This window comes from Podarcis cretensis (assembly GCF_951804945.1).
Source record: "Podarcis cretensis genome assembly, chromosome: 2".
NCBI classification, from domain to species: Eukaryota; Metazoa; Chordata; class Lepidosauria; order Squamata; family Lacertidae; genus Podarcis; species Podarcis cretensis.
Window position 1 is genome coordinate 58,777,940 of NC_137171.1, and position 24,274 is coordinate 58,802,213.

Below are 24,274 nucleotides of genomic sequence, written 5' to 3' on the forward strand. Positions count from 1 at the left end.
GAAAAGGCTGTAACAGAAGGCGTAGGGTAAGGATACAGTTGCAGGCATAAGAAGTTTGTTTCCACTTTGAATTAAATAGGCACTCTCTCAGTGCTTTTGTCAACTCTGGCTTGGTGTTACATTACTTTTGAAAACCCTCTCTGTACCTTCTTCACCTTTGTCCTGCTTTATGAAAGAAGAACACTTCGGACCCAATGCTAAGCCATAGTTTGTTTAAACCACGGTTTGTGAAGAAGTAGGGTTCCACTCACAGACAAACAAAGGAACAGTGGTTTATTTCATTTGAGGTTGGTTTCTTGTCCCCCTGCCTCTTTTTAGCATTTCAGGCCTGGCTTCTGTTACGAGTTTTTATTGGGAGTAGTGACTTTCTTATTTCTTTTTATACAAGTGTTCATCTTCCTGTTTAACTGGTGAGCTGAACGATGCAACCTCTGTAGGCCTACTTCTTCAGAGAGGTGGCTAAATACTACTAGATTATAGTACATTCTCTGGAATTCCATTTGCACCTCCTGTCTATTCCACAGGTTGACAAAGATCCTTACCTCTTCCTTGTTCCAGTCTTTGACTGCATGCATGTGGGGTGCCAATTGCTGTGAAATCCTTGTATCCTTAGCAGCAGCAGAGGGAGTCTATGAGAGAAAGTCTTGTCTGCCGTAGCTGTGGCAGTGACCTCTCTGTGTGTTTTAGGTCCCAAGAATACCAATTTAGATTACATATATTAAGAAGTTTATTCACCTTCCAAGGAAACATGAAGAAGTACCAGGTGTGTGTGTATGGGTTTTTTATTGTCCTTTACTGGACAGTACCTGTCACATGCTCTTCATAGCCTTGATACGTAGGTCCAGCATGACTGCCTCAAGGGAGCATGCATGCTTGGGTCCATGGAAATGGCTTTCTGGAGTCACTCTTCGGTCAACAATGTACTAAGTACAGAGGATTCACAAATGTGGCTTTCCCAGAAGCAGAGCTGCAAAAAGCACTTGAGTGTGGAGGAGCAAAGGTTGGCGTTGTCTGCTTCCTTCGTGTAGGTTTTTGCATTGGTTTTTAAAATTGGATAAGTTGCTAAGAGCAAAATTATGCTTTTATTATGCGTTCCTGGATAGATGTTAGGAAAATGGCCCAACGTTTTTCTCAGGTTTTTTCTTCCCACAAGCGTGCTGCAGAGCTAGGCTGGAGAGAGAGGGCTAGTCAGCAAGGAGGTTTGTGGAGGAAGAAGCCTGCTGTCAGGTAGAGTGAGGACAAGGTGCAGAAAACGTTGCCCTGTACCTCTGTAACCATGCAAAGTGAATGGCTGGGATGGAGATTTGGGGGGAAAACTAGGATGAAGTCAAGATAGTCTGATCAGATATGACACCACACCATGGTTAATGCAAGTCAGGATTGCCATGGTTTCAGATTATGGTTTGTTGGCTCCTAATAAACCATACAAACCATAGCTAATTCGTTGGGAAGTGAGTTGAGATGTGGAAATAAAACCACAGTTAAGCTAAACAAACCATGGCTTAGCATTAACTTGAAACATAGATTCATAGCAAAGGCACTGCCATAATTGCTGTTCTATACTGGCTCTACCTCAGATTTAATGTATGGGCATTAAGAAAAATGTGGTCACTTACGGTAGACTATTTGTTGTCCTCCACCTTAGTTTACCTGTTAGACTGCATAAAAGAAAAAAGAAAAGAAAAGGCAGGAATCATGCAAACTAGGGCTTCCAAATATTGAAACTTGTTTGGTTGACTGGCTTTGAATTACTTAACAGTTGGTTGACATAGAAATAATTGGTTTACACTGAAATAAATACAAGTTTTTTCTCAGCACAGGTGTCATTTAGGTTATTTGTAGAATGGAAGTGCTGATTTCTCATTTAATAGCACAGCAGAATAATTTGTTTAGACAGACCTTGCTTCAACTTGAATGGATTGTTCAGTTAATGTTTTCAGTCCTATGAAATAATACTTCCAATAATATATAAACAAAGAATCCTCAAGCTAGCTAGCTTTGTCACATCTGGACTGCAATACACACTTCAGGTTCTGTAGCAGTGAACAACAAGTAGAAAGGCACTTGTTTCCCAAAACATAACTGGATCCTGAAATGGTTGATGAACTGACTTGTTCTCCTCCAGCTCATGGAAAGCATTCCAGTAGCTTCAGGGCTAGGGTCCTCCTCCCCCCATTTTCCAGAGGCACGGCCCTTCAACTTTTGTTGATCCAGAAGGGGATAGATCTCCCTCCGTGTTCCCATGTCAGAGCTGCCTAATGTCAGAAATATAGTCTTGCCAGAGCTCCAGAGAAATTTGACAGTCCTCCCCAAAAGGATAGCTTTGATCTTTTACCTAGCCTGTCATGAATTAGGCAGGGCAAGTGCAAGTGAAATGGAACATTAGTCCATTCGGTACCTCTTTGCTCCCTCTCACAACTGGGTGGTGGGAGTGCACAACAGTGTCTGCAGGTTCTGTGGGTGGAATGAGCATCTGGGGGCAGAAAGGTAAGGATAGGAAAGGGATTGCAGCCTACACACCAGAGGTATTTTGGTGCAGAACACTCCGTTTTCTCTTCTCACTGCCATCCCCCCACATCACTGCTCAGCAATGGCATGATATAAGCTCTGCTCCTTTGGTGGGGGGGGAGCAGCCTGATCAAAGGGGCCTTCCCCAGCCATTCCTTACCCTGGTCTTCACTCAAACAAGAAGGGAGAAGGGAATAGAAGCAGCTCCCCAGGAAGAGGCAGCGAGAGAGAGGCACCACAAGAGCTACAACAGGTTTTCTAGCATTGTGATCCTACTCAGTCCTCAGAGAAAAGGCATGTGTCATGGTCAGAAACCTTCCAGGATTTGATTATCTAAATGCACATAGCCTCTCCTTCCTTGACTCAGGATCTCGATTAGTGAAAAGGCTTACCATTTTAAAGGGTGCTGATATGCATACTCAAGCTCTCGCTGGACAATGCTTCTTTATACTGCCATCTTCAGTATAAGCCAGTAGCTATAAAACCCCTCTCAAAAAGTTGTCTGTGTGTACTGTGCCATGAAGCAGTATATACTAAGGCTGTGTACCAGCCACAAGATTCAACCTGTACCTGTAGCTTTGGGAAGCAACCCATCTGTTTTAGCAACTTTTATGTCTTTTCAGCTCAACACATTATTTGAGACCAGATAGATCTGTTAGAAAAACGAATCTGTTGCTTTCTTTCCATTCACTACAATGGGGAATATAAACAGGGATATAACTTTTTTAGTTTTACAGAGGTGCATGAAGATTGCAGACATAAGAGCCTCTCCAGAATGGATTAAGCCAGCAAAATTGTAGGCAACTGATTATTATTATTTATTTTTTTAATGGGGTTTCTGTTCCCCATAACATATTTTTGCAGATACAGAAAGAGAGAGCTTTCTATCAACTATGCTTCACTTTTCCTTTTTTCTTTTTTTTAAAAGGCCACCCAGGTCTACCTGGGACTTTAGGAAGTTCCTGATCCATTACTTTGTTAATGGCACAATCCAACTCCAAACTATGAAAATCTCACCCAAATCACCCCTATTTGCCTTATAATTTGGGAAGTACACAGAGTCAATGTGTGCTTCCTATTATATATCAAATTTAGATTCTGAAAGCATCCTTTAGTCATCCATGAGGTTTGCCAACAGCAAAACTGGTACTGTTAGGTTTCTCTGCATGTTCTAGCGTAACTATTCTAGCATTTGAAAGCCCTAGTAGGGAATTGTGTTGTCTGGCTGGCTGAATCCCAGACTGACATAGACATGCAAGATGCCAATCCAGATCCGTGCCTAAACTTGTCAGGCCAAGGAAAACAGCATGAAAATGGATGGCTCTTTGAGACGCTCTTTATGTTGCCCAGGTGTCCAAGCACATTGCAGATCTGCATGTTTTCTGAGCCAATTACTCCCTGCCAAAATCCAGATAGTGGTATCTGAATAAATTGTTCAAATCGCATACACCTTATTCTCTCTACAATGTTTAACTGTCCCTTCTCCCTCTCTCTTTTAATATTGTGCCTATCCTTGGTCTTCTGCACAGCTGTTAACACAAAACTGCTCAGATTTCTGCATTATTTTTCATAATTTATTCTGTGTACAACCTTAAGTTTTTCAAAGAATTTAGTGTGCTTGACAAGAGGTGGGGAAACAGAAATGAGTAAAGAGAGAGAAAGGACTGGATACTGAGACCTAAACGCTTGTGAAGGGGTGTGTACTGGGAATAGCTACAGGGCAAAGAGAAAAGAGAACCAAAGTCCCAGCTCTCAATCACTGGCAGTGCTTCACCCAATGCTACAAAAAAAAAACAGCTTCTTTCTACTTAATAGCTTTAACTAGGAAGTAACTACTTGTACCATAATCATACCCTAGATCAGTAGCTCCCAACCTTTTTTGGCCATGCCCCACCTAAGCATCTCTAAAATCCTGAAGCCCTCCCTCTGTGAGATATAATTCTTATTATTTAAAAATGAAGTCCTATTCACGTGGAAGAAGCCTAAAATGAGTTATTAACTATTAATAACTCATTCTCGAATTCCCACCCCCTTAAAAATCAAATTGCCCCCCCTGTGGGGCGTGTACCCCACATTGAGAACCATGGTCCTAGACCCAAGCCCGGGAGGGGGTGACATTTCAGGGTCAGGACATCCTGGACTGCAGGCCCATTACCATGAAGAAGAATAAAAGAGGCTAAATTGCCAGACTTAATTATCTGTAACTATATGGGGTATCTGGACACGGGGCTTGCCGATCAGAAGGTCAGCAGTTCGAATCCCTGCGACGGGGTGAGCTCCCGTTGCTCGGTCCCAGCTCCTGCCAACCTAGCAATTCGAAAGCACATCAAAGTGCAAGTAAATAAATAGGTACCTCTCAGGCGGGAAGGTAAACGGCGTTTTCGTGCGCTGCTTTGGTTTCTCCAGAAGCGGCTTAGTCATGCTGGCCACATGACCTGGAAGCTGTACGCCGGCTCCCTCGGCCAGTTAAGCGAGATGAGCGCCGCAACCCCAGAGACATTCGCGAGTGGACCTAACAGTCAGGGGTCCCTTTACCTTTACCTTTTATATGGGGTATCTACTAAAGGTGCACCATATATATCCATTACCCCCTGCACACTTTTACAGGGCCATGCATACCCTGAAAAAAAATTGGGGTGGGTGGGGATATTTGGAGACCTGGGGAGGAAATGGCAAAATTCTTACACCTTTTTAGGCTCTCTTTTAGGTTGCTGGCTCTGTAGAGCAAACACACAAACAAACAAACAAACAAAACATGCTTATAGATGAAATTCTAGAATTTGTGGTTTGAGACACAAGAGAGTCCCGTGCCACTCTGTGTGACATGCTGTCTCAAGAGCGACAAGCCCCAAAGAGTTCCTGCTGGCATTTCCTAGTCTGAGGCACCAACAGGGTCTGGCAGCAGGAGGGTGGAACAAGCACTGCAATAATCAAGGGCATTAACATCATAGGGAAAGTGGGAGTCCATGTTGCCAATAGGATTTATGAGCCCCAGGACATATGTGGCTTCCAAATCCTGGCTTGCTTGGAAGCCGTTGACCTTAGTTTCAGAGACATACATAGGGTCCCTTGCATCAAACTGATACAGCACCCACCCACCCACCGAAAAATATCACTTTACTGCACACTTTTGTGCCATGGTGCAGGAAGGAGTGGAAGCTTCTCCTGCATTTAAATTCACTGTGACAGGGGTGGCATGCCGCCACACACACACACACACACATTGTACACTCCATTATCTGAGAGGTGATTTATTCCCCCTGCCTAGGCCTGTGCCCCCCAGCGGGGGCCAGTTTCACAAACCCCCGGGTACATCTCTGCTTAGTTTCCAGTTCACATATGGCAGTATGGCTATGGTAAACTTCGGGACGCGGGTGGCGCTGTGGGTTAAACCACAGAGCCTAGAACTTGCCAATCAGAAGGTCGGCGCTTCAAATCCCCGTGACGGGGTGAGCTCCCGTTGCTCGGTCCCTGCTCCTGCCAACCTAGCACTTCGAAAGCACGTCAAAGTGCAAGTAGATAAATAGGTACCACTCCAGTGGGAAGGTAAACGGTGTTTCCGTGCGCTGCTCTGGTTCGCTCGAAGCGGCTTAGTCATTCTGGCCACATGACCTGGAAGCTGTCTGCGGACAAACGCCGGCTCCCTCGGCCAATAAAGCAACCCCAGAGTTGGTCACGACTGGACCTAATGGTCAGGGGTCCCTTTACCCTTTACCTTTATGGTAAACTTCACTTCCTACTTTGTTTTGCCCACTCACATGAAGGAAGGAGTGAAGCAGCAGCAAGGGGGTTCTGTGTACTTTCATGAAGTTCATGCACATCTGGGTTTATTAAGGCAGGATTTCCATTCATTCATTCAAAACATGTACCTCCTGCTCTGCAACTGGAAAAGCTCCCAATTAAACAACTAGCAAACCAGGCTTTCAATACATGACGAAAAGAAAAGGGGATGGGAAGCGAAGAGGAACAGAAGCTCAACCTATTATTCTGTAGCTACCCCTTTTGCAGTCTGGATCCAACCTTTACACTATCTTGCAGTTGTTACTTTTCTGCCTGTATTAAGAGAAACCTTTTATTCCTCCCCTCTTTTGATCCTCACATTCAGTTCATCACATCATTGTCCCAGGGGTCATGGCCAGAGGCCAGAGATCAACAGGAAGCTCCTTGGATAGGAGCACCTGCAGAAGAGCCTTTGAAGATAGCTTACATTGATTGGTCAGATGTAACCAGTGTATTTGGTCTCAAGGGGAGTGCATAGAAGAATGGATCTGAGTGATGGGGAGCAATGTCTAAAGGGCATTTGTTATTTGCGTAAAATTAATATGTATGCTTTTCATATTCTCATGTCTGGCAGTCGTGCAGCCAGAAACATAAGAAACTTAAACAAAGGGACCTAAAAAGCCCAAAGGACACCAATCAATGCTCTAATATTTCAAAATAGGAAAAAGGGAAACAGATCTGTGTTACAACTTTGTATTGGGTGCAGAGGAAAAATTATTGGGCCCTGAATATGCGCTAAGGTAAAGGTAAAGGTACCCCTGCCCGTACGGGCCAGTCTTGACAGACTCTGGGGTTGTGCGCCCATCTCACTTAAGAGGCCAGGGGCCAGCGCTGTCCGGAGACACTTCCGGGTCACGTGGCCAGCGTGACATCGCTGCTCTGGCGAGCCAGAGCCGCACACGGAAACGCCGTTTACCTTCCCGCTGGTAAACGGTCCCTATTTATCTACTTGCACCCGGAGGTGCTTTCGAACTGCTAGGTTGGCAGGCGCTGGGACCGAGCAGCGGGAGTGCACCCGCCGCAGGGATTCGAACCGCCGACCTTTCGATCGGCAAGTCCTAGGCGCTGAGGCTTTAACCCACAGCGCCACCTGCGTCCCTGCGCCACCTGCGTCCCTGCGCTACAGGAGTGTAAATTGTGATTAGCCAATTGTGTTTACACTACTGATTTTGCACTGAATGCAATGTGTGCATATGGCAGATAAATCACAGCATCATTCTGTACCATGAACATATGGTGTGAACCATAACTGAAAATCACTTTTATGATCCTGCTTATGAATAAGATAATCTGTATCACTCTACAAATGTAGTTAGGTGGTGGTAATTGTGTACTTTTGATTTAATTGTGGTCATCTAACCTGTTTTCTTTTACATATTCATCATTTATTTATTGATTTAGATTTCAGTTGGGGAAATATGATGCAAATACCCTTAGCAAAATAAAATGTGTAGCAGCAAGAGTGTCTTGCAAATATAGCACTTCTCAAAGTACCCCTCTGAGACACCCTGCTTATTCAGTGTTTTTAAAGGTAAGAGCTATGGTGCTCTAGTTAGCCTCATTGTACATGCTCAATGCCAGACTGTTCCATTGAACAGTGGGGCTGCATTCCTATTGGCTTTGGGAAAGTGTTGGAATGAAGAAAAAAAAACCTCAAAGAAGAAGTTGGGTGAGAATGAAGGCTTGGTGAAATTTTAACATTTTAGATTTTCCTGCTTTAGTTGCTAGTTTTTATTTATTTATTTGTATCTTTTTAAAAACTGTATGTCATTTCTCTCCCATTATCAATATCTTAGCTAATTAACAAAATATCAATAAAATGTCCAAAGAACGATTATTAAAAAACAAATCATCATGTGACTAAGGTAGCAGCCAGAAATTACTTTTGCTAACAAGACATGTTTGGTATAATTTCAAAGTAAAGATTCCTGCTGTGGATCAGCCACTGACAGGATCACATTACTAGCTATTGTTACTGAGAAATCTGGTATAATGAGAATAAAAAGCAAAGTAAGACATACAAAAAGTAAGCAGACCACCCCATTTTAGCATATCAGCTGACTAGGGAAAACAAAGAACCACTACCGCAAAAGGGGTAGATTTTAAGAGTGCAAGAAAAAATATATTTATAAAATACAGTTAACATAAATACAAAAAAATACAAAACAAATTAATTTTTCACTTTTTGTAGAGTTTGTGAATGCCCCCTCCCCTTTAAATTTTGTGCAGGGTGTGTAAAGCAAACTAATAAACACATTGTGAGCAGTTGCCATTACTGTTAAAGTGGATCAGTTTTCACAAGCTTATTTGCATCAAAGCATTCTTTTTAAAAGTTCAAACAACAGAGAACATCCTTGCAAGACATAAATGTTGATACTGCCAAAGCAAATTATTGGCACTGGTTTGGCTGATCTCATCCCTCTTTACTACCCACTGTTTGCCACTTTAATGGACACATCCTTTTGTTACTAACTGTGACACATAAACTCAGCCATCAGAACCAAAAGCAGCTTTCTGAACAAGACCTTGTTTTACCAATCCATTTGTCTATTCAACACTATAAAGTGTTTCTTTTATGTACAATGGCCTTGTGAAAATACCCTTTATAGGTAGTTACTTATGTAGCTCAGGTACAATGGCAGGTACTCCAGGGAGTTGCTTCCAGGGCTTAAAAGCAAGACTGGTTAACAGAACAGTCATAGTCCACAAAGGGAGCAGGATTGTTGTTTCTTTAAGTAGGCACCAATTATAGTCAAGGGAGGCAAGCATTCTTTTCTATGCCCAGCTTTGGCACATACTTCAATTGGGCTAAGGTGATGAGGCTCTGTCAACAATGTGCTCCTTTTGCGTCGGTTGTGCTGCAGTTAAACATAACACCCACCCTTTCTCACTGCGACAAAGTTTGAGAACCCTTGACATTAAAGTAATTTGAGCGTTGTTGTTTTTGGTCTTTTAGAAAAGCCAGAAATGGACGAATTCACCTTGGAAAGAGTACTGGAGGAGCTGGAGACGCTGTGCTATGAGAACATGAACGTTGCCATCGAGACAGAAGAAGGTCTCGGCATAGAGTACGATGAGGATGTTGTGTGTGACGTGTGCCGCTCACCAGAAGGAGAGGATGGCAACGAGATGGTTTTCTGTGACAAATGCAACGTCTGTGTTCACCAGGTGAGTAGCATTTCTCACTTTGCTGAGGCAGTACAGCCCCCTCCCCCAGAGGACTTAGTTGCCTGACACACACCAGAACCAAGAATGACAGCCATCCTCCAGCCATTACTGCTGTGGCTTGTCACGTCCTCTCATGACATGGGAAAGTTTGGGCTTTTCTTCACAGTTAGCATGTGCATTGAGACAACAGTCTTGCCTCAGAGGTAAGAGAGAGGAATCACCGTGCTAGGGAATAGAGGATGCCTCCAAACTTGTCCTGCTTATAATCTCCTGCCTGCCTTTTGCATTTCTTATTCTTCGGTATTTATGTTCTTCATATGTTATTTCTACCTGTATTTTGTTTTGTATTGTATTGTGTTCACATTATTGCTTACCATAATATTGGAGGAAAAAGAGTCTTCCTTCAGGCCCACCTGAACATAGGCGTAAGTAAATTCACACATGCCTGTGTTGACCAATAGCTTATGCTGGTATAAAAACAGTAATATAACGGGTGTAAGGCATGGGGCTAAGTTCTTAAGTTTCGTCCCATGATTTCCTGTCTAGCCAAGTTTCCCGACTGTCCTTTAGAAGGAAAGAAAATCCATTGAAGTCAGGCCATCAATAGTGTGAACCTGACTCTGGGATGTTCTGTGTAATCATAGGTAGCTTCCTTTAAGCAGAGAGAACAGGCTTCCCCCTCTTTCTCTTTTGGCGGAGTTTCAGTGCTGTCACTTGCTAGCAGGATTTGCACCAGAGCATTTTGGGATTTAGAAAAAGAGTTGTTGAGGAGGACACAGGGCACAGCTTCCATCACTGGTATCCATTTCCTAGTGGATCACAGTTATGCAAGTCTTTGATACGTTAAAAGTAAAACATTATCATATCTTCCAGAGATTACTTTTAGGATGTTACAAGACTAGCATTACAAAGAGGAGTCGACTCTAGTACAAAAGGTGCATGTCCTTAAATAGAGTATGGAAATGAAATGTGTATTTCTACAGAAGTAGCCTCATGTATATGGAAAAAGTAGTCAGCATCATAGTGCTAGGAAGGCTATGGGCTTCTAACTTTTCCTTTCCAGTGAGTCTTCTTTTGTTTTTTGTTCCCTGCCCTTTTCATGTCTATAACAACTCCTCACTTATATAACCAGCCTCTTGTCACTTTTTTCTGCTTCCGTGTGTTGTGACACAGTATAAGATGCTTTAATCACCCCCCCATGAGTTCTAATGCCAAGGAGGCCCAGGAATCATAAAGATTTCTTACACAGCAGAACATGGTGTGGGCAGGTTATATCCCTGGGATGATCCAATATAATGGAAGAAAAGGGTTTCGATAACTAAGTGTTGTGTACATGAAAAAAATTCAGAACATGCTTCCCCCCCCCCCCGATCAACTATATACAACAAGCTGCACCTGTCAGACAGCTGCAGAAGTTCACTTCTCCTTTGTATCTGTTTACCCTCATCCAGACAAATTCTTCCCTGGTTTATGTGCTTGAGCAATAAATTTATGCAAAAAGACACAGAAATGGTCCCTTGTGAGGTTTTTTATTTGTTTGTTGATTTTGTCTAATTGCCTCATTTGTTGATTTCACAATTTCCCCCAATACATTCAACAGCTACAATTTTAAAGAGACGTCCAGCAGGCACAGCTGTATTTCCATGGTAGAAAAAGTTTCTGGTGTTGAACGTTTGTTTGTCTTACATGGGACAGAGCCTTTGTCAGAAAAAAGGTGGTGCTTAATGCACCTCATTGGAGAGTTTCACGCTGTGTTAAGAAGCAAGCATTTCTTCTCTCCCTCAAGGCTTGGGCACATGATTGAATTCCTCCAGGAAGGCAGGAATTGCTATGTCCGACTGGCTGCGTCTTGAGCAGTGGCAACAGCAACCCCGGTCCCTTCCGTAGCCTCTTTAAGACATTGCAGTAAACTGAAATATGGCTTACCAAAACCATGCAACTGAGCTGGCTTTCAGAAAGAAGCTTCCACCCGCTTTGCTCCTCCTCAGTCCTTTTAGCAGTGCTACACGTCATGGTTAGCAAGGTGAGGCCTTAACTAGGATCCTGGGTTCAGACGTTCTGCTCAGCCAAGCCTTGACTTAGCTGCCCCACCACACTGTGCTAAAAGGACCAGGGAAAAGCAAAGCAGGTGCAAGCTCATAGTTTGCCTTATCATGACATGCAAACCACATGCAGACGAAGAAGGCATGCCTTGCAATTGCCCACAAAGTTGTGTCACCAGCAGTTTCTGCGCACGCTAAAATTTTACGACCTTATTTTGGCCCTCTACCAAAAAGCGGGTGAGAAAACTTTGCCTTTAAAAAACAACAACAGTCATATGAATTTCAAAATTGGAAACAGGTAGGGGTGCTGAGAGCTAGTCTTTGAAGGAAATACATTTTCATTTGGTTCATTAGTACCCTTTGCTACTTCTTTGGGTGCAGCTTGTGTGTGCCCCTCCTTTCCAAACAAGCATGCTGTTGATCTCAGTGTAGGGATGGAAATGACAGGTGAATTTGAAGGCAGTTGATTATAGATTCCTCTTTGCTCCTAAGGATTTCTTCTTCCTCCATTCTCTCTGGCACAGTTAAATCAAAGCTGTTTAAACACTGTGCTTCCAAGACACATGAGCTCAGAATGAAGAAAATGATATTGGATTTTCTTTAAAAGTCCATAATGTGATTCACACACTAACCTACAAGTGAATTAACCTGGAAGGAAGAACACAACAATCTGGGACACATTGTGAATTTTAAGGAGCTTATAGTTAAAGATTGCAAACAGCTGCAGGAAAGAGCACAAATTCTACCTTTTCCAAGAGGAACTTTAAATCGTGCATCAACTGCCGCCTTGCCACACACGTCAGATCAATTAAATGAATAAGTCAGTAGCTGGTTTTGGATTACCTTTAGGCTTTAAAATTTACCACCTACAGAGGGACCTGCTAATGAGGCAATGAGCTTTTAAGGTCTAATGTATTCATTCCAGTATTGGTAGCCCACACTGATGGGCTTGAGCATTGCTGTAGCTTGTGTGGAAATGAACCTGAGGTGTTACTCTTTCTCCAAGAGTGCCTTAGTGACTTTCAGGGTGGCTTGAATTGAACATGAACATAAGGAATTGCTCTTTACGGAGTCAAAATGGTCCATTTACGCTGGGGGAGGGAGAACCTGTGACTCTCCAGATATTATTGGACTCCGGCTTCCATCAGCCCCAGCCTGCATGATCAATAGTCTGGGACAATGAGAGTTGTAGCCCAGCAAGATTGGGGTGGGGAATCTTAACCCAAGACTGTATGCTCTGACTGGAAGCATCGTTCTCCAAGGCTTCAAGCAGGTCTCAGGCTTCTTTAATCTTGCTAACTTGAAATGCAAACATACTCCCTCCCCCATTTTTTAAACCAGGAGGTGCCAGGGATTGAACCTGGGACCTGCTGTACGTGACAAAAACTATCCTCTAGAAATCCATGACTCTTTAGTACAGGCATGTCCAACGTCCGTTTCGGGGGCCTAATCTGGCCCGCCGTTTGATTTAATCCAGCCCCTGTAGCAGTATATGTCCTGGGGTAAAATCCTTAAAAAAGCCCAACAGCTGCAATCCTAAAAACAGCTCAACAACCTTGGGGTCAACTTCAATCCTAAAAAGAAAGTTCAACAACTTTGGTCGGCCCTCACGCATGTTCACTTCATCAAATCTGGCCCTCTTTGAAAAAAGTTTGGGCACCCCTGCTTTAGGATGTTAAACTGCCTAAACTGCCACAAAAAAATGAGAGCCCAGTACCTGTGTTCATTCCTCCCATGTTTACTCCTCTCCCAGTTGTTCATTAGTAGCAAAGATATCAAGCTCTGGGATTGTCAAAACACCAGAGAGAGGAAGAGCTCTCTAATGAGATCATCATTCAGCCCCCATCGTGGGTGAGGGCCAGTTTAAGCTTAGGGATGTCCACAGTATTTAATTTTTATTTCCACTTATTAATTGCTTCCTTTCAAATATCTCAAAGCAATCTTAACAACAGTGATGTACCGTTTAAACATCATACATAATATGTGGGTGTATAATGAACCAAATCTGGAAGTTAATGCCACTTTTGGTATATTAATCATTTAAACTTTGCTGTGGAATCCTGAAAGGCGTGTTTGGAGCATGCCTACACACACACACACACACACACACACACACACACACACACACACTTGCATAACTTCTGGAATACTTAAGATTTGGACACTTGTGACTTGAACTCCAGTGCTTTGTAAATAATCATACTGATGGATTCTCAAAGACTAAGAAACTAAGACTGAATAATGTAAGAAGTGCAATATGTCTACCAACAGGTTTAGCACATGGAATTAAATGCATCAGAGATAGCCACATTTAATTTGTCTGTCTTGGTTGTAGTGTATTTTACAGTGTTGTTTTCCATCCCTCATAAAAGCAACTTACTTTTTGCAATATGTTTACTTAGGCTTGCTATGGAATCCTGAAAGTTCCCATCGGAAATTGGCTTTGCCGAACCTGTGCCCTTGGAGTCCAGCCAAAGTGTTTACTCTGCCCAAAGAGAGGGGGAGCTCTGAAACCCACCCGGAGTGGGACAAAATGGGTCCACGTTAGCTGTGCCTTATGGATACCTGAAGTAAGATACTAAATGACTTTCTAAGTGGTAGGTAGATGTGATGTAGATGAGATATATTTGGATTTCACCATGCCAGGTACTGTCCAGAATCATCACCTGTCATTCATGCCAAGGATTATGTTGAGCACACAGGACTTAAGGATGCCTGAAATTAAAAGCTTATTGTTGTTAAGCACTGTGATCTCTAAACAGTCCATTCAGACATTCAGAACCTTCTCCATGCAATGTGCTATAATTATGCCCAGGGCTATTCACACTACAGTTGTAACATGTATTGCAGGCATTCCATGGATACACCTGCAGTTTCCTGGTAGCAGTTTTCACAGTTTAATTCTGTTTCACACATTACATGGTTGATGTGTCGAATTTAGTTTGTATCAGAGCCACCCTTAGAGTTCTGTTCTTATCCTTTGAGAAGATACATGATAGCCAATAATTGGTGTGTTCTGTGTTTTGCTCAGGTTAGCATTGGATGCCCTGAAAAAATGGAACCCATTACGAAGATATCACATATCCCAGCAAGCAGATGGGCTTTGTCATGCAGTCTTTGCAAGGAGTGCACTGGAACATGTATTCAGGTAAGCAGTTATGTGTAGTCAAACTGTGCACCACCCATATCAGAAAGATAAAGAAATTGTTTTAATGAAATGCGTGTTGAGAATCACTGGCAAATAATATACACAAGCGACCAAAAGGCGCAACCCGTTAGGCCTTGCTGGGTGTTTATAACTTTTGTTATAACTTTTGTTTATTTATTTATTTCATTTCTATACCACCTTTTTCTTCCAAGGAGCTCAAGATGGTGTACATGGGGGTGTGTCCCTGTCAGAATGCTGGGTGGTAGTTGCTCGTGAGTAACCAGGCAGGACTCTGACCTGTCTTTTACAGGTTTTATTGTGCAGACTATATACAGTGAAGATACACAAGGTTCATGTCCGTCTTAGTCACTTAGGCAGAATCTGGGAGTTGCACCTTCCAGCTTCTCCCCCAATATAAGAACTTAGACACCCCAGATCTCCACCTCCCCTCCTTGTGTTTCACCCCTCTGCGCAAGCGTGGCGACAGAAGTGGCGTGTGTGCCTCCTGGCCAGCCGGGCTAGGTGAGGCGCTTGGGCTCTCAACAGCATCTTCGAGCCCTCTCCTCACTTGGCTGGCCTCTTCCCTCTCTTCTCCACTGGAGGTGTGGCTTTTCCCCTTGCTGGAAGAGGAACTGCTCCTTAGAAGCATTGGAGGCTCCCTGTATCCCGATAGTGTCTCTGCCTCTCTCCCCTGTTCCAATGGCAGTCACCTGACACCCCCCAAAAAAATTTCATCCTCACAACAGCCCTGTGAGGTAGGTTAGGCTAAGAGATGGTGACTGGCCCAAGGTTACCCAGTGCCCTTCTAGACTGAGTGGGCGAACTCTGGTCTCCCAGGTCATAGTCCAACCTGCTAACCATTATGTTACTTTACATTGACCTCACTGGCTTTTATCTCATGTGCAGCTTTTAGTTGGAAGGGAAAGGAGAGGGACTCCTCCTCCTCTCCTCTCCCAGTGTCTCCATGGAGTCAAGGGGGTTTGTGTGTAAATTATTTCCCTTCCTGTCAGGTTTTGCAGGAGGTAGCAGCAGAATGTTGGTCTTTTTTATCTTTAGTTCCCAGGTAACAAGAAATGCCACTGAATACAGTCAAGTGTTCTTTTCCACTTCTTTTATCACAGTGTTTTATCTTATCCAAGCTCACTTTGATCTCTAGGAAGATTACCGAAGTGTTGATCTCTGGGTCCAAAGGGAGGATCTGTCAAAGATTGTTTGTATGTTGAGGCTGCAACTGTCGTGAGACAGCTATCTGGTGGAAGGAAAGTCATGTGCTATATGAACAGAAAGTGTGAAGCCACCACCATAACGTTTGGGGCATTGTAAGGGAGAAATTTTAAAGCAATCTCTTTTAGCCTGAAGTGAAAGCTCTCACACACGTTTCATTAAATCTTTCCAACATTTGATTCAATTCCATTTGCGATGGCTCTGGGTGGATCTGCTTATTCACCCTGCCAGATGGAGATATTCTGTCATAATGGCAACTGCTTTTGAAGAACGGAAGGGCAGGGAAACGAGACGGCTACACTTGGCAGCGTTGGGTGGGGGGGTAGGAAGAAAAGGAAGAATTCAGTTTTCTCTGAGACTTCATCCTCTTAGCTCTGGCTCGCGTGTTAGTTTTGAAATGCTCTGAGCTGAGTGGATTTGCATGAAAGGTCACCTGAAATGGAAAACAGGGTTTTATTGTCTCCTTTGCTGACATCCCACATTTCATAAGTCTTCATAAGACTGACAGTTGAGCTTTTGTTGGCGCTGGCCTCGTAAGAGGGAGAACATTTTCACCAAAAGAAGGAATGAAAGAAATATGTAGATGATTCATTTGTTTAAACGTTTAAGCAATGACTAAGCATCAAACTGAAACATAGGGGAGGGGGAATTAGAATTCAGATCTGCCCCCACTTTCATCACATTAGGATTGCAAATCTCATTATTTGTGTTGATGTAGCATCGCCATCTGGGTTTGCTTATGCAGGTGAAATTTAGCATAGAAGACTCCACAATAGCTTTATAAAATAGCTTTTGGCCAAGGGCGGGGGGTAACTTTCCTGAAACCTTCCAGGCAAAGGGATCAAAATTCATGCAGCTCAGTGAAAGTGACAATAGCCAGGGACTTAGTGGAGAAAAGTAATGGAGTAGGTAATGGAGTAATGGGGTTGCTAGGAATTGTGTTACTTATTTTTATAATCGTATACAAATCCTTCCTCCTTTACTTGTATGATTATATTACTATAACCCACCCTGGAACCTTATGGTGAAGGGCAGATAAGAACTATTATAAATACATTTGTTGTTGTTATTAAATTTATTACCCACCCTTCGCCAACAGGTCTTGGGGCAAGTTTCAACAATCTAAAATTAAGAATTAAAAACAGTTAAAACAGTTTTCAGCCATAGGAGTATGTTGGGCACACAGGCAAAGCTGCATCTTGAGCATTCTCTGAACACACTATAATGAAGCCACATGCACCTCTGTAAGAGGGAATTTAGGGGCAGACACAGAGAATGCCCTCTCCAGGGAGGTGGTGTTACCAAGAAGGCCGCCTCTGCTGATTTTAACATCTGAGAAGTGCTGTAGGGAAGGAGGTGGTCTGGGAGATAGTACCTTTAGGCAATGCAACATCAGTGCAACTACAGTGGTACCTCGGGTTAAGTACTTAATTCGTTCCAGAGGTCCGTTCTTAACCTGAAGCTGTTCTTAACCTGAAGCACCACTTTAGCTAATGAGGCCTCCTGCTGCCGCTGTGCCGCCGGAGCACGATTTCTGTTCTCATCCTGAAGCAAAGTTCTTAACCTGAGGTAATATTTCTGGGTTAGCGGAGTCTGTAACCTGAAGCGCATGTAACCCGAGGTACCACTGTACGCTGGTTTAGAGGTTCAACAGTGATACAGAGGATCATTCACAATAACCACGTTGACGCTTATATGACTTTGGTTTTCCAAGGGGCAGGGATGTGCAAGAGTACAGTACTAAACAATTCCCTTTTTGAAAAGACTAAGTCTACAACCCTATACAGTGGTACATTAACACAATTCCCAACTCTTTCTACCTTTCAGTATATTCTTCTCCCCACTCTGCTGTATGGTTTTATTCTGCTAGCTGGGCTGGAGGAGGGGAATAATGCATCAATAACGTCTTCATTATCACTTTAATGCAAGGTTCTTTGGTAGCTACTGCTGAGCAGGTACTTTTCGTTGTTGACCTGTCAGCTCAGCTTGCTAATTATTTCCTATTTGCATTTCGGGCAGAGTCCCTGACAACTGCTACTTGCCATCTGTCAGAGGAAACCCAGGATGGGTGGCATTCTGTTTGTTTTATCTGTAAGGTAGCGCGGATAATCTTTCCTTCATAAAAGGGCACTGTGTAGGCTGTTGTTCTAGCAAAAGTCATAAACAATTTAATAATGATATTAATACTGTTTGTGACGCAAATAGGGAGGGGAGGGGAGAAACCGAGATGCATTTATTTCAGTAGCTTAGCTAAGCCGGAGAGGTCCTTGCCCAGCTTTCATCTCAGCACTGCAGCTAGTTGTGTGCACAACAGCACAAAGGATCTTTCCAATCACTCATTTTAAAGTACCCCCAGATGTTACTCCAATATAAACACAATTGGCTCCATCAGTAGCTATCTAGCTATGTATGCAGTAAAATTACAGCTTTGGCTACTGGACAAGAAAACTCAATCAAAGCTGTTTACTGCTGGCAAAAGCCTGTAACCTCAAAATGCAATAACACTTAGGAAAGTGACTCCGCTGCATCTTTTCAACATAGTCTCCCATCCCCAGCCCAGGTATTTATATCAGGCAGGCCTATGATAAAAACCGCATGATAGCAGAACAGCATTGCTTTACAAATCTGGGCACTGATACTGTGCATCCAGCAAAATGAATGAAAACTCAATACTCCGATTCTTAGGTCATGTCTGCGTCAGTGCATCCCACCACACCTTATCCCTGCATGGAATGCAGTTTAAAATATTTGATTAGATCTGCTGTTTAGGGGCTATCAGATCACCACCCTGGACAGATTTCTGTTAGTAGCTCCACAAGTGGCAAGAGTGTTCCATAGCACTGTTATGACTCTTTTGCCCTCCTTAAGATCCTGCAAATATGAGGACCAAACCTGACATCTCAGTATCAGACCTCTTTGTTTAACCCTAGGTCTGCCCCAGTCACAGGGATACGGGTCTGCCTTTTTAGAGGAAAGGGAGATGCTCAGGTGAGGGGGAAGTGAACTCTCTTTGCCCCAACCTCTTACATTCCCTTAGCATCCTCTCACCAGATGTTTTTCCTGGAGCTCAGCAGAGGAGAAAAGCACCTTAAGGGACCAGTGGGGCAGAGATAAAGCTGCACAGAGTGTGCTTTTAAAACTGAACATAAAATTGTTTTTCCTCTTCCCTGAAATGCCCTCACACTCAATTGAGTACGTGTAGTATCCCGAAACGCTTCTCAAATCCTTCAGGAAGTGTCCCCTTGCGTTAATGCGATCATTCAAGCTGGAGCAACCATGGTTCTTAACAAATATATTGAACTATGTAAACTGCTCAGTGTGGTGTCTTCAGCAATAAGGTCTTCAGAACAGCTCCTTATTGCTGTTTAACTGGCCATTAGCAGCTGGAATAGACTGATTTCTTATGGGTTATGGCTTAAATAATTACCTGACACTCAGAGCTATTAAAAAACAGTTAATGAATAGTGGGTGGATCCATGAGGAGACAGCAGAGTTACATACAGCTAGCTGGGGAATGTGTTATATTGGGTAGGAAATGGCACTTCAGATGTTGCTGCCTGGGGGAGGAGGGGGACAGAACAAATTAGATAGGGAGGGCTTTAATAAAATTGTTTGATTTTTTTTTCTTTAAAAGAACTGTTGACAGCTATTTAGCGACTGCACTGAGCGTTAATCAGTTAATTTTTATGTTACTAGCTTGCCAAAAGCTTGAGGCTCACTTTTTTGTTCTCTTTCTTTTTAATATATAATTAGAGGACATATATCAAAGGGGAAGATACTGTTAAAGGTCCAGTCTTTCCAGGGGCATTGCAAGCCCCCAAGAGTGTAGATTTATTCATGAACTTGTGACCCAGTCTGCGACCCAAAAATCACATTAGCTAAGGTAGTTCAAAAAGAACAGAACAATGTGGTAGAAACTCTGGTCTAACCACCACCCTCATAAACACACAATAATATAATATGAGTGTTTCAGAAGGGCAAATGTATGCTTCGGCACCATTAGTACTTTTGTTGCTCTGTTTTATAGGCAAAGGCAAAATCTCAACCAGAATTATTTGGGGAGTGGGGGAGAGTCTCTAAAGTCCATTTTCTTTCTACCGCTACTGCATTTTAGTACAAAACAAAAAGCAACCCACTCATTTATCAGAACTTCTCCATACCTTTCTCCTTTTATATTAGGGTTGCACAGCCTGTGACTCTCATCATCACTCACCATTAGCCTTGCTGACTGGGGTGGATGTTTGTTGTGGCCTCAGAACATATTATGGAGGGTCACAGGTTCCTTTTCCCTGTTTTGGCACATGGACTCAGCTCTACTCAAAGGGTTAAACATATTACTTAGTTTAACAGGAGATTACTTTCTATGTCAGCGATGTTTGTGTTATATATAAATACCTTGGGTATTTACCTCCAGGAAACCAGTAGAACTATGTTTACCACTTTGAGCTCCTTGGAGGAAAGCTGGTGTATAAATGTAATAAAGTATCCTCAATTTTTTTCGCAGTGGCAAAAAAAAAAAAAAAAGTCCTATTCGCCATTCAGACATTACAAGTAAAATGATTTTCCCCCAACACCTTTTTACTGAATTCCGTTTTCCTTGCCCTTCCCTGTGTCACAGTGAAAAAAGGATTCTTCAGTGTTGGAAACTGGTACATGTGGGATAGGTTTAAATGGGTAGGAGAGGATATATTGATTGCAGTTTATCCCACCAGGCCCCCATGCGTGTGGGTTAACAGAGTTTGAAAATCCCATCTTTGGCACCCCAATTAAAAGAATAGGAATTAGTCTGCAGGGCCTCCTTTGGAGAAAGTTCAACTAAAAAGTAAGCTGGCTTCCCCCTTCTTACCTCACTTAACAAAGAATCAGGCAACAACTTGTAATGTAAGTTTACAAATAAGATTTACCTACTTTATAATCATGCTTTGCTTCACAGCAACAGTAGCAGCAAAAGCCCCATACCTAGAGCGGCAGCAAGCAGGGCCATGACTGCATCCAGCACTAATCAAAGGAAGAGAGAAGAGAGAGGAACAGGAAGTACTATATGCTGCTTCCTCTCCAGGAGAGGAGGGGAAATGATGTAACTCACAGCTCTCTCTACCAGTTGTATTTCTATGGTCTGAGTAGACACTCAGCAATTGCCTGTCAGCAGTACAGCTCTATGGTATTAGCCCCTTCTCATGCTAACTAGCAAGGAATATGCATTAGTTACGTTTGGCTGCTAATCTCCCACAGTTCCATAGTTCATGTTTGTTGTTGTTGTTGTTGTTTAGTCGTTTAGTCGTGTCCGACTTCGTGACCCCATGGACCAGAGCACGCCAGGCACGCCTGTCTTCCACTGCCTCCTGCAGTTTGGTCAGACTCATATAGTTTATGTTACCCCATGCTAATTAGTATTATATCATAGCTAGCTGACCTTTTGACCAGCACACCGGCTTCAAGTATCAATAACTTTCAAAATGTAGTAAGCAGGGCAAAGGCATGGCCCTTGTGTGCTCTGAATAATTGGTCACCAGGGGGAAATATGGAGAGGAGAAATAAAAATCCTGCATCCTTCTTTTCTAATTTGATACTTATCAGGATGTTAATGTTTGTGACATCCTACAGAAATTGCATTAGCCACCTTGGAATCCTTTTGGATGAAAGGCAGTGTAAAAATAAACAAGCCAATAGATAGATAGATAGATAGATAGATAGATAGATAGATAGATAGATAGATAGAATGACCTGTACTTCCTCTGGGATGCAGCTTGTTAATGTGAAATCAGTGCACTCTTCCTACCCTTCCCACCCAGAGGAGAGGCCACCTGGACAAGTTTTAAGAAGAGCAAAGAAAACAGCAGATCTCATCTTCACCCCATTCCACATAGCACCTCTTCCTGGAAGGGCTTTCCTTCTATTTTTGCTAGAACAAGGCTTCTGAGTGTAATAGTGGAAATATAATAAAAAAACTGGGAAAACTTGGCCTGGCCATGCAAAATACCTGACCATCACACTGAGCCAATTTGGTGGGACACAGGATCAGCTGTGCTGTATAATTAAATATCTCCTCAGCAAAATCAAGTAGACAGATCCCATGAGGAATGTTTACATGAAGGAAAAACAGCAAGAACATAAACCTAGTGTGTAAGCAAGCTGTAGTGTAGTGGATAGAAATGTACTGTAGAAGATGAATAGTGAGAGAGGGCATTATGGAGGGGTATTTTTCCATCTCCTCAAGAAAAGTGAGGGGTCTGAACAGAGAGTAATGGGGATGTGGTACTTTCCACCATCACCCCCCATTAATTTTACTGCTAGTATTAATTACGGCAGGAATTTTTTTGCTGCTGGTACTCTTGTAAAAGTGATCCTAGTTAACCATGAAATGGTTTTACAAGAATACTCAGGTCTTCACTCTGCTTTCTCCCCCTATCTGTTGCAGTGTTCCATGCCTTCCTGCATCACAGCCTTCCACGTAACATGCGCCTTTGAACGGAATCTGGACATGCGGACACTTTTAGCAGAGAACGATGAGGTGAAGTTCAAGTCCTTCTGTCTTGAGCACAGCAGTGGTGCCACTAAGCCACCAGACGAAGCACGGACGGATGCAGATCAAGGCAAGCTGGATATGGAAAAAGTAACGCTGAGGAAACAGAAGCTCCAACAGTTGGAGGAAGACTTCTATGATCTTGTGAAGCCCTCTGAAGTGGCTGAGAACCTTGACTTGACTGAGGGGCTAGTTGATTTTGTCTATCAGTACTGGAAATTAAAGAGGAAAGCCAATTACAACAAGCCTCTAATGATGCCCAAAACAGATGAGGTGGACAACTTGGCTCAGCAAGAGCAAGATGTGCTGTACCGACGCTTGAAGCTCTTCACACACCTCAGGCAAGATCTTGAAAGGGTGAGTAGAATTACAGGTTTTATGAAATGTTCTGCTGCTCTACCGTTTCTAGTAATTCTTTAACTCCAGTGGCCTGATTATCCTAACAATCACTGAAACTTCACAGCGCCCAGGCATAGCTTCTGTTCTGATCGCTATCTGTATATTCATTTTCGTTACGATTTTTACTCAAGGAGTTCCATATTTTTCATTTGCCTGTCTAGATCATCCTTTTGTAAAGATAACGAGAAAGGCCCCAGCCTTCCTCTTTACCTTGGAGCTAGGGAGAAGGCAGAATTTGTCCCCACAGCTGAGTGAGCTTCCGAGGGTTCAGTACAGCAGTGGAGAAAATCCCCATCCTCTCTCCAACTCAGAGAGGAAGGTTTGGCTGGCACATGGATCCTCTTGGTCACATGGGACCAAAATGAGCACCAAACTTTTCCTCCTGTTCCTTGGGTAGCTTGTGTGACAGAGTGAAGGACTCAAAGCACTTTTGTCGGTCGGCACCAAAACAAGTCCCTGCTTCTCTTCCCAGGTGACAAATGAGGGCTGCAGTCCTATGCATATTTACCAGGGTTAGGCCGTAATGAACACAATCAAACTTTACTTCCATGTAAACCAAAAGTTGTGGCTCCATTCTTACTCCAAGCAAGCACAAAAATCAAATGGAAAAATGGGGGTAGGAATTGTGTGTGTGTGTGTGTGTGTGAGAAAGAGAGAGAGAGAGAGAGAGAGAGAGAGAGAGAGAGAGAAAGTGAGAGTGAAAGTGAAAGTGAGAGTGAAAGTGAAAGTGAGAGTGAGCAGAACAATACTATCTGTTGTAGGTCCATGACATGGGGTGTCTTTCAGCACAGACCCATTGGCTTGGTTAGAACTAGCTCTTGAAAAGCTCAGTAGGGAAGTCAAATGCCCATAAATCCTGCAGTCCCTTCCACCCACCACACATTTTGGCCCTCCTCAGCAAATTAAAAGCACACTGCTAGGATAGCATAGACAGAAGGGTATCTTTTCTCATTAAATTTATTCTTTCCTTTGTGATTAATTTTTATAGTAGGAATCAGTTTCTAGATAAGGCCAGGGAATGCTTTGTTAATAATCTTTTCAAAGGAATGGTCAATGTTTGTGAAATTGCTCAGTGTAACAATTTATGATGACAGACCTTCATCTACTCTTCTTTTGCCCTACTCTTCCCCTGCTGTGTCTAGTGCAGGCTGTGCTGCCGCATGCAAGACAGTAAAAGGAAATTTATTAGAGTCCTGCTTTGTGAAGTTCCACGTTGCCAGAACTCATGGACTCTTGTAAATTTCTCTTTTATTAGCTATGCATACAAAAACAAACAGTGGCGGAACCAACTGTGATGCTACAGAAAGTAGAGGAGATGGGGGCAGAGTTGGCACTGCATAAACAACTGAGGAGATGGAAGACACAAAACAAATTGCCTAGTGAACATCTCTTGAGAAAGGAAAACACAGAAAGGAAAAGCTAGGAATGGGAAGCAAAGAGGATTTAATAGTGCATGGGAATAAATGTACAAGGGGTAAGCGC

The 24,274-nt window shown here is 43.1% G+C and overlaps 1 protein-coding gene and 1 long non-coding RNA gene across 2 annotated transcripts in view; one reads left to right on the top strand and one right to left on the bottom strand.

Annotated features, from left to right (window-relative positions):
• Positions 1-24,274, top strand: part of JADE2 (jade family PHD finger 2) — a 144,117-nt gene that overhangs the window by 94,925 nt on the left and 24,918 nt on the right. Inside the window, exons 6-9 of the mRNA XM_079968102.1 lie at positions 9,245-9,456; positions 13,901-14,068; positions 14,530-14,646; positions 22,289-22,750. Coding sequence (XP_079824228.1) covers positions 9,245-9,456; positions 13,901-14,068; positions 14,530-14,646; positions 22,289-22,750 — 959 coding nt within the window. The remainder of the gene's footprint in view (positions 1-9,244; positions 9,457-13,900; positions 14,069-14,529; positions 14,647-22,288; positions 22,751-24,274) is intronic.
• LOC307211520 lies at positions 15,027-21,574 on the bottom strand. Its single transcript, XR_013836500.1, has 3 exons — positions 20,779-21,574; positions 20,031-20,183; positions 15,027-16,303 (listed from the first exon to the last, which is right to left on the bottom strand). It is a non-coding gene; the product is annotated as an uncharacterized lncRNA (long non-coding RNA).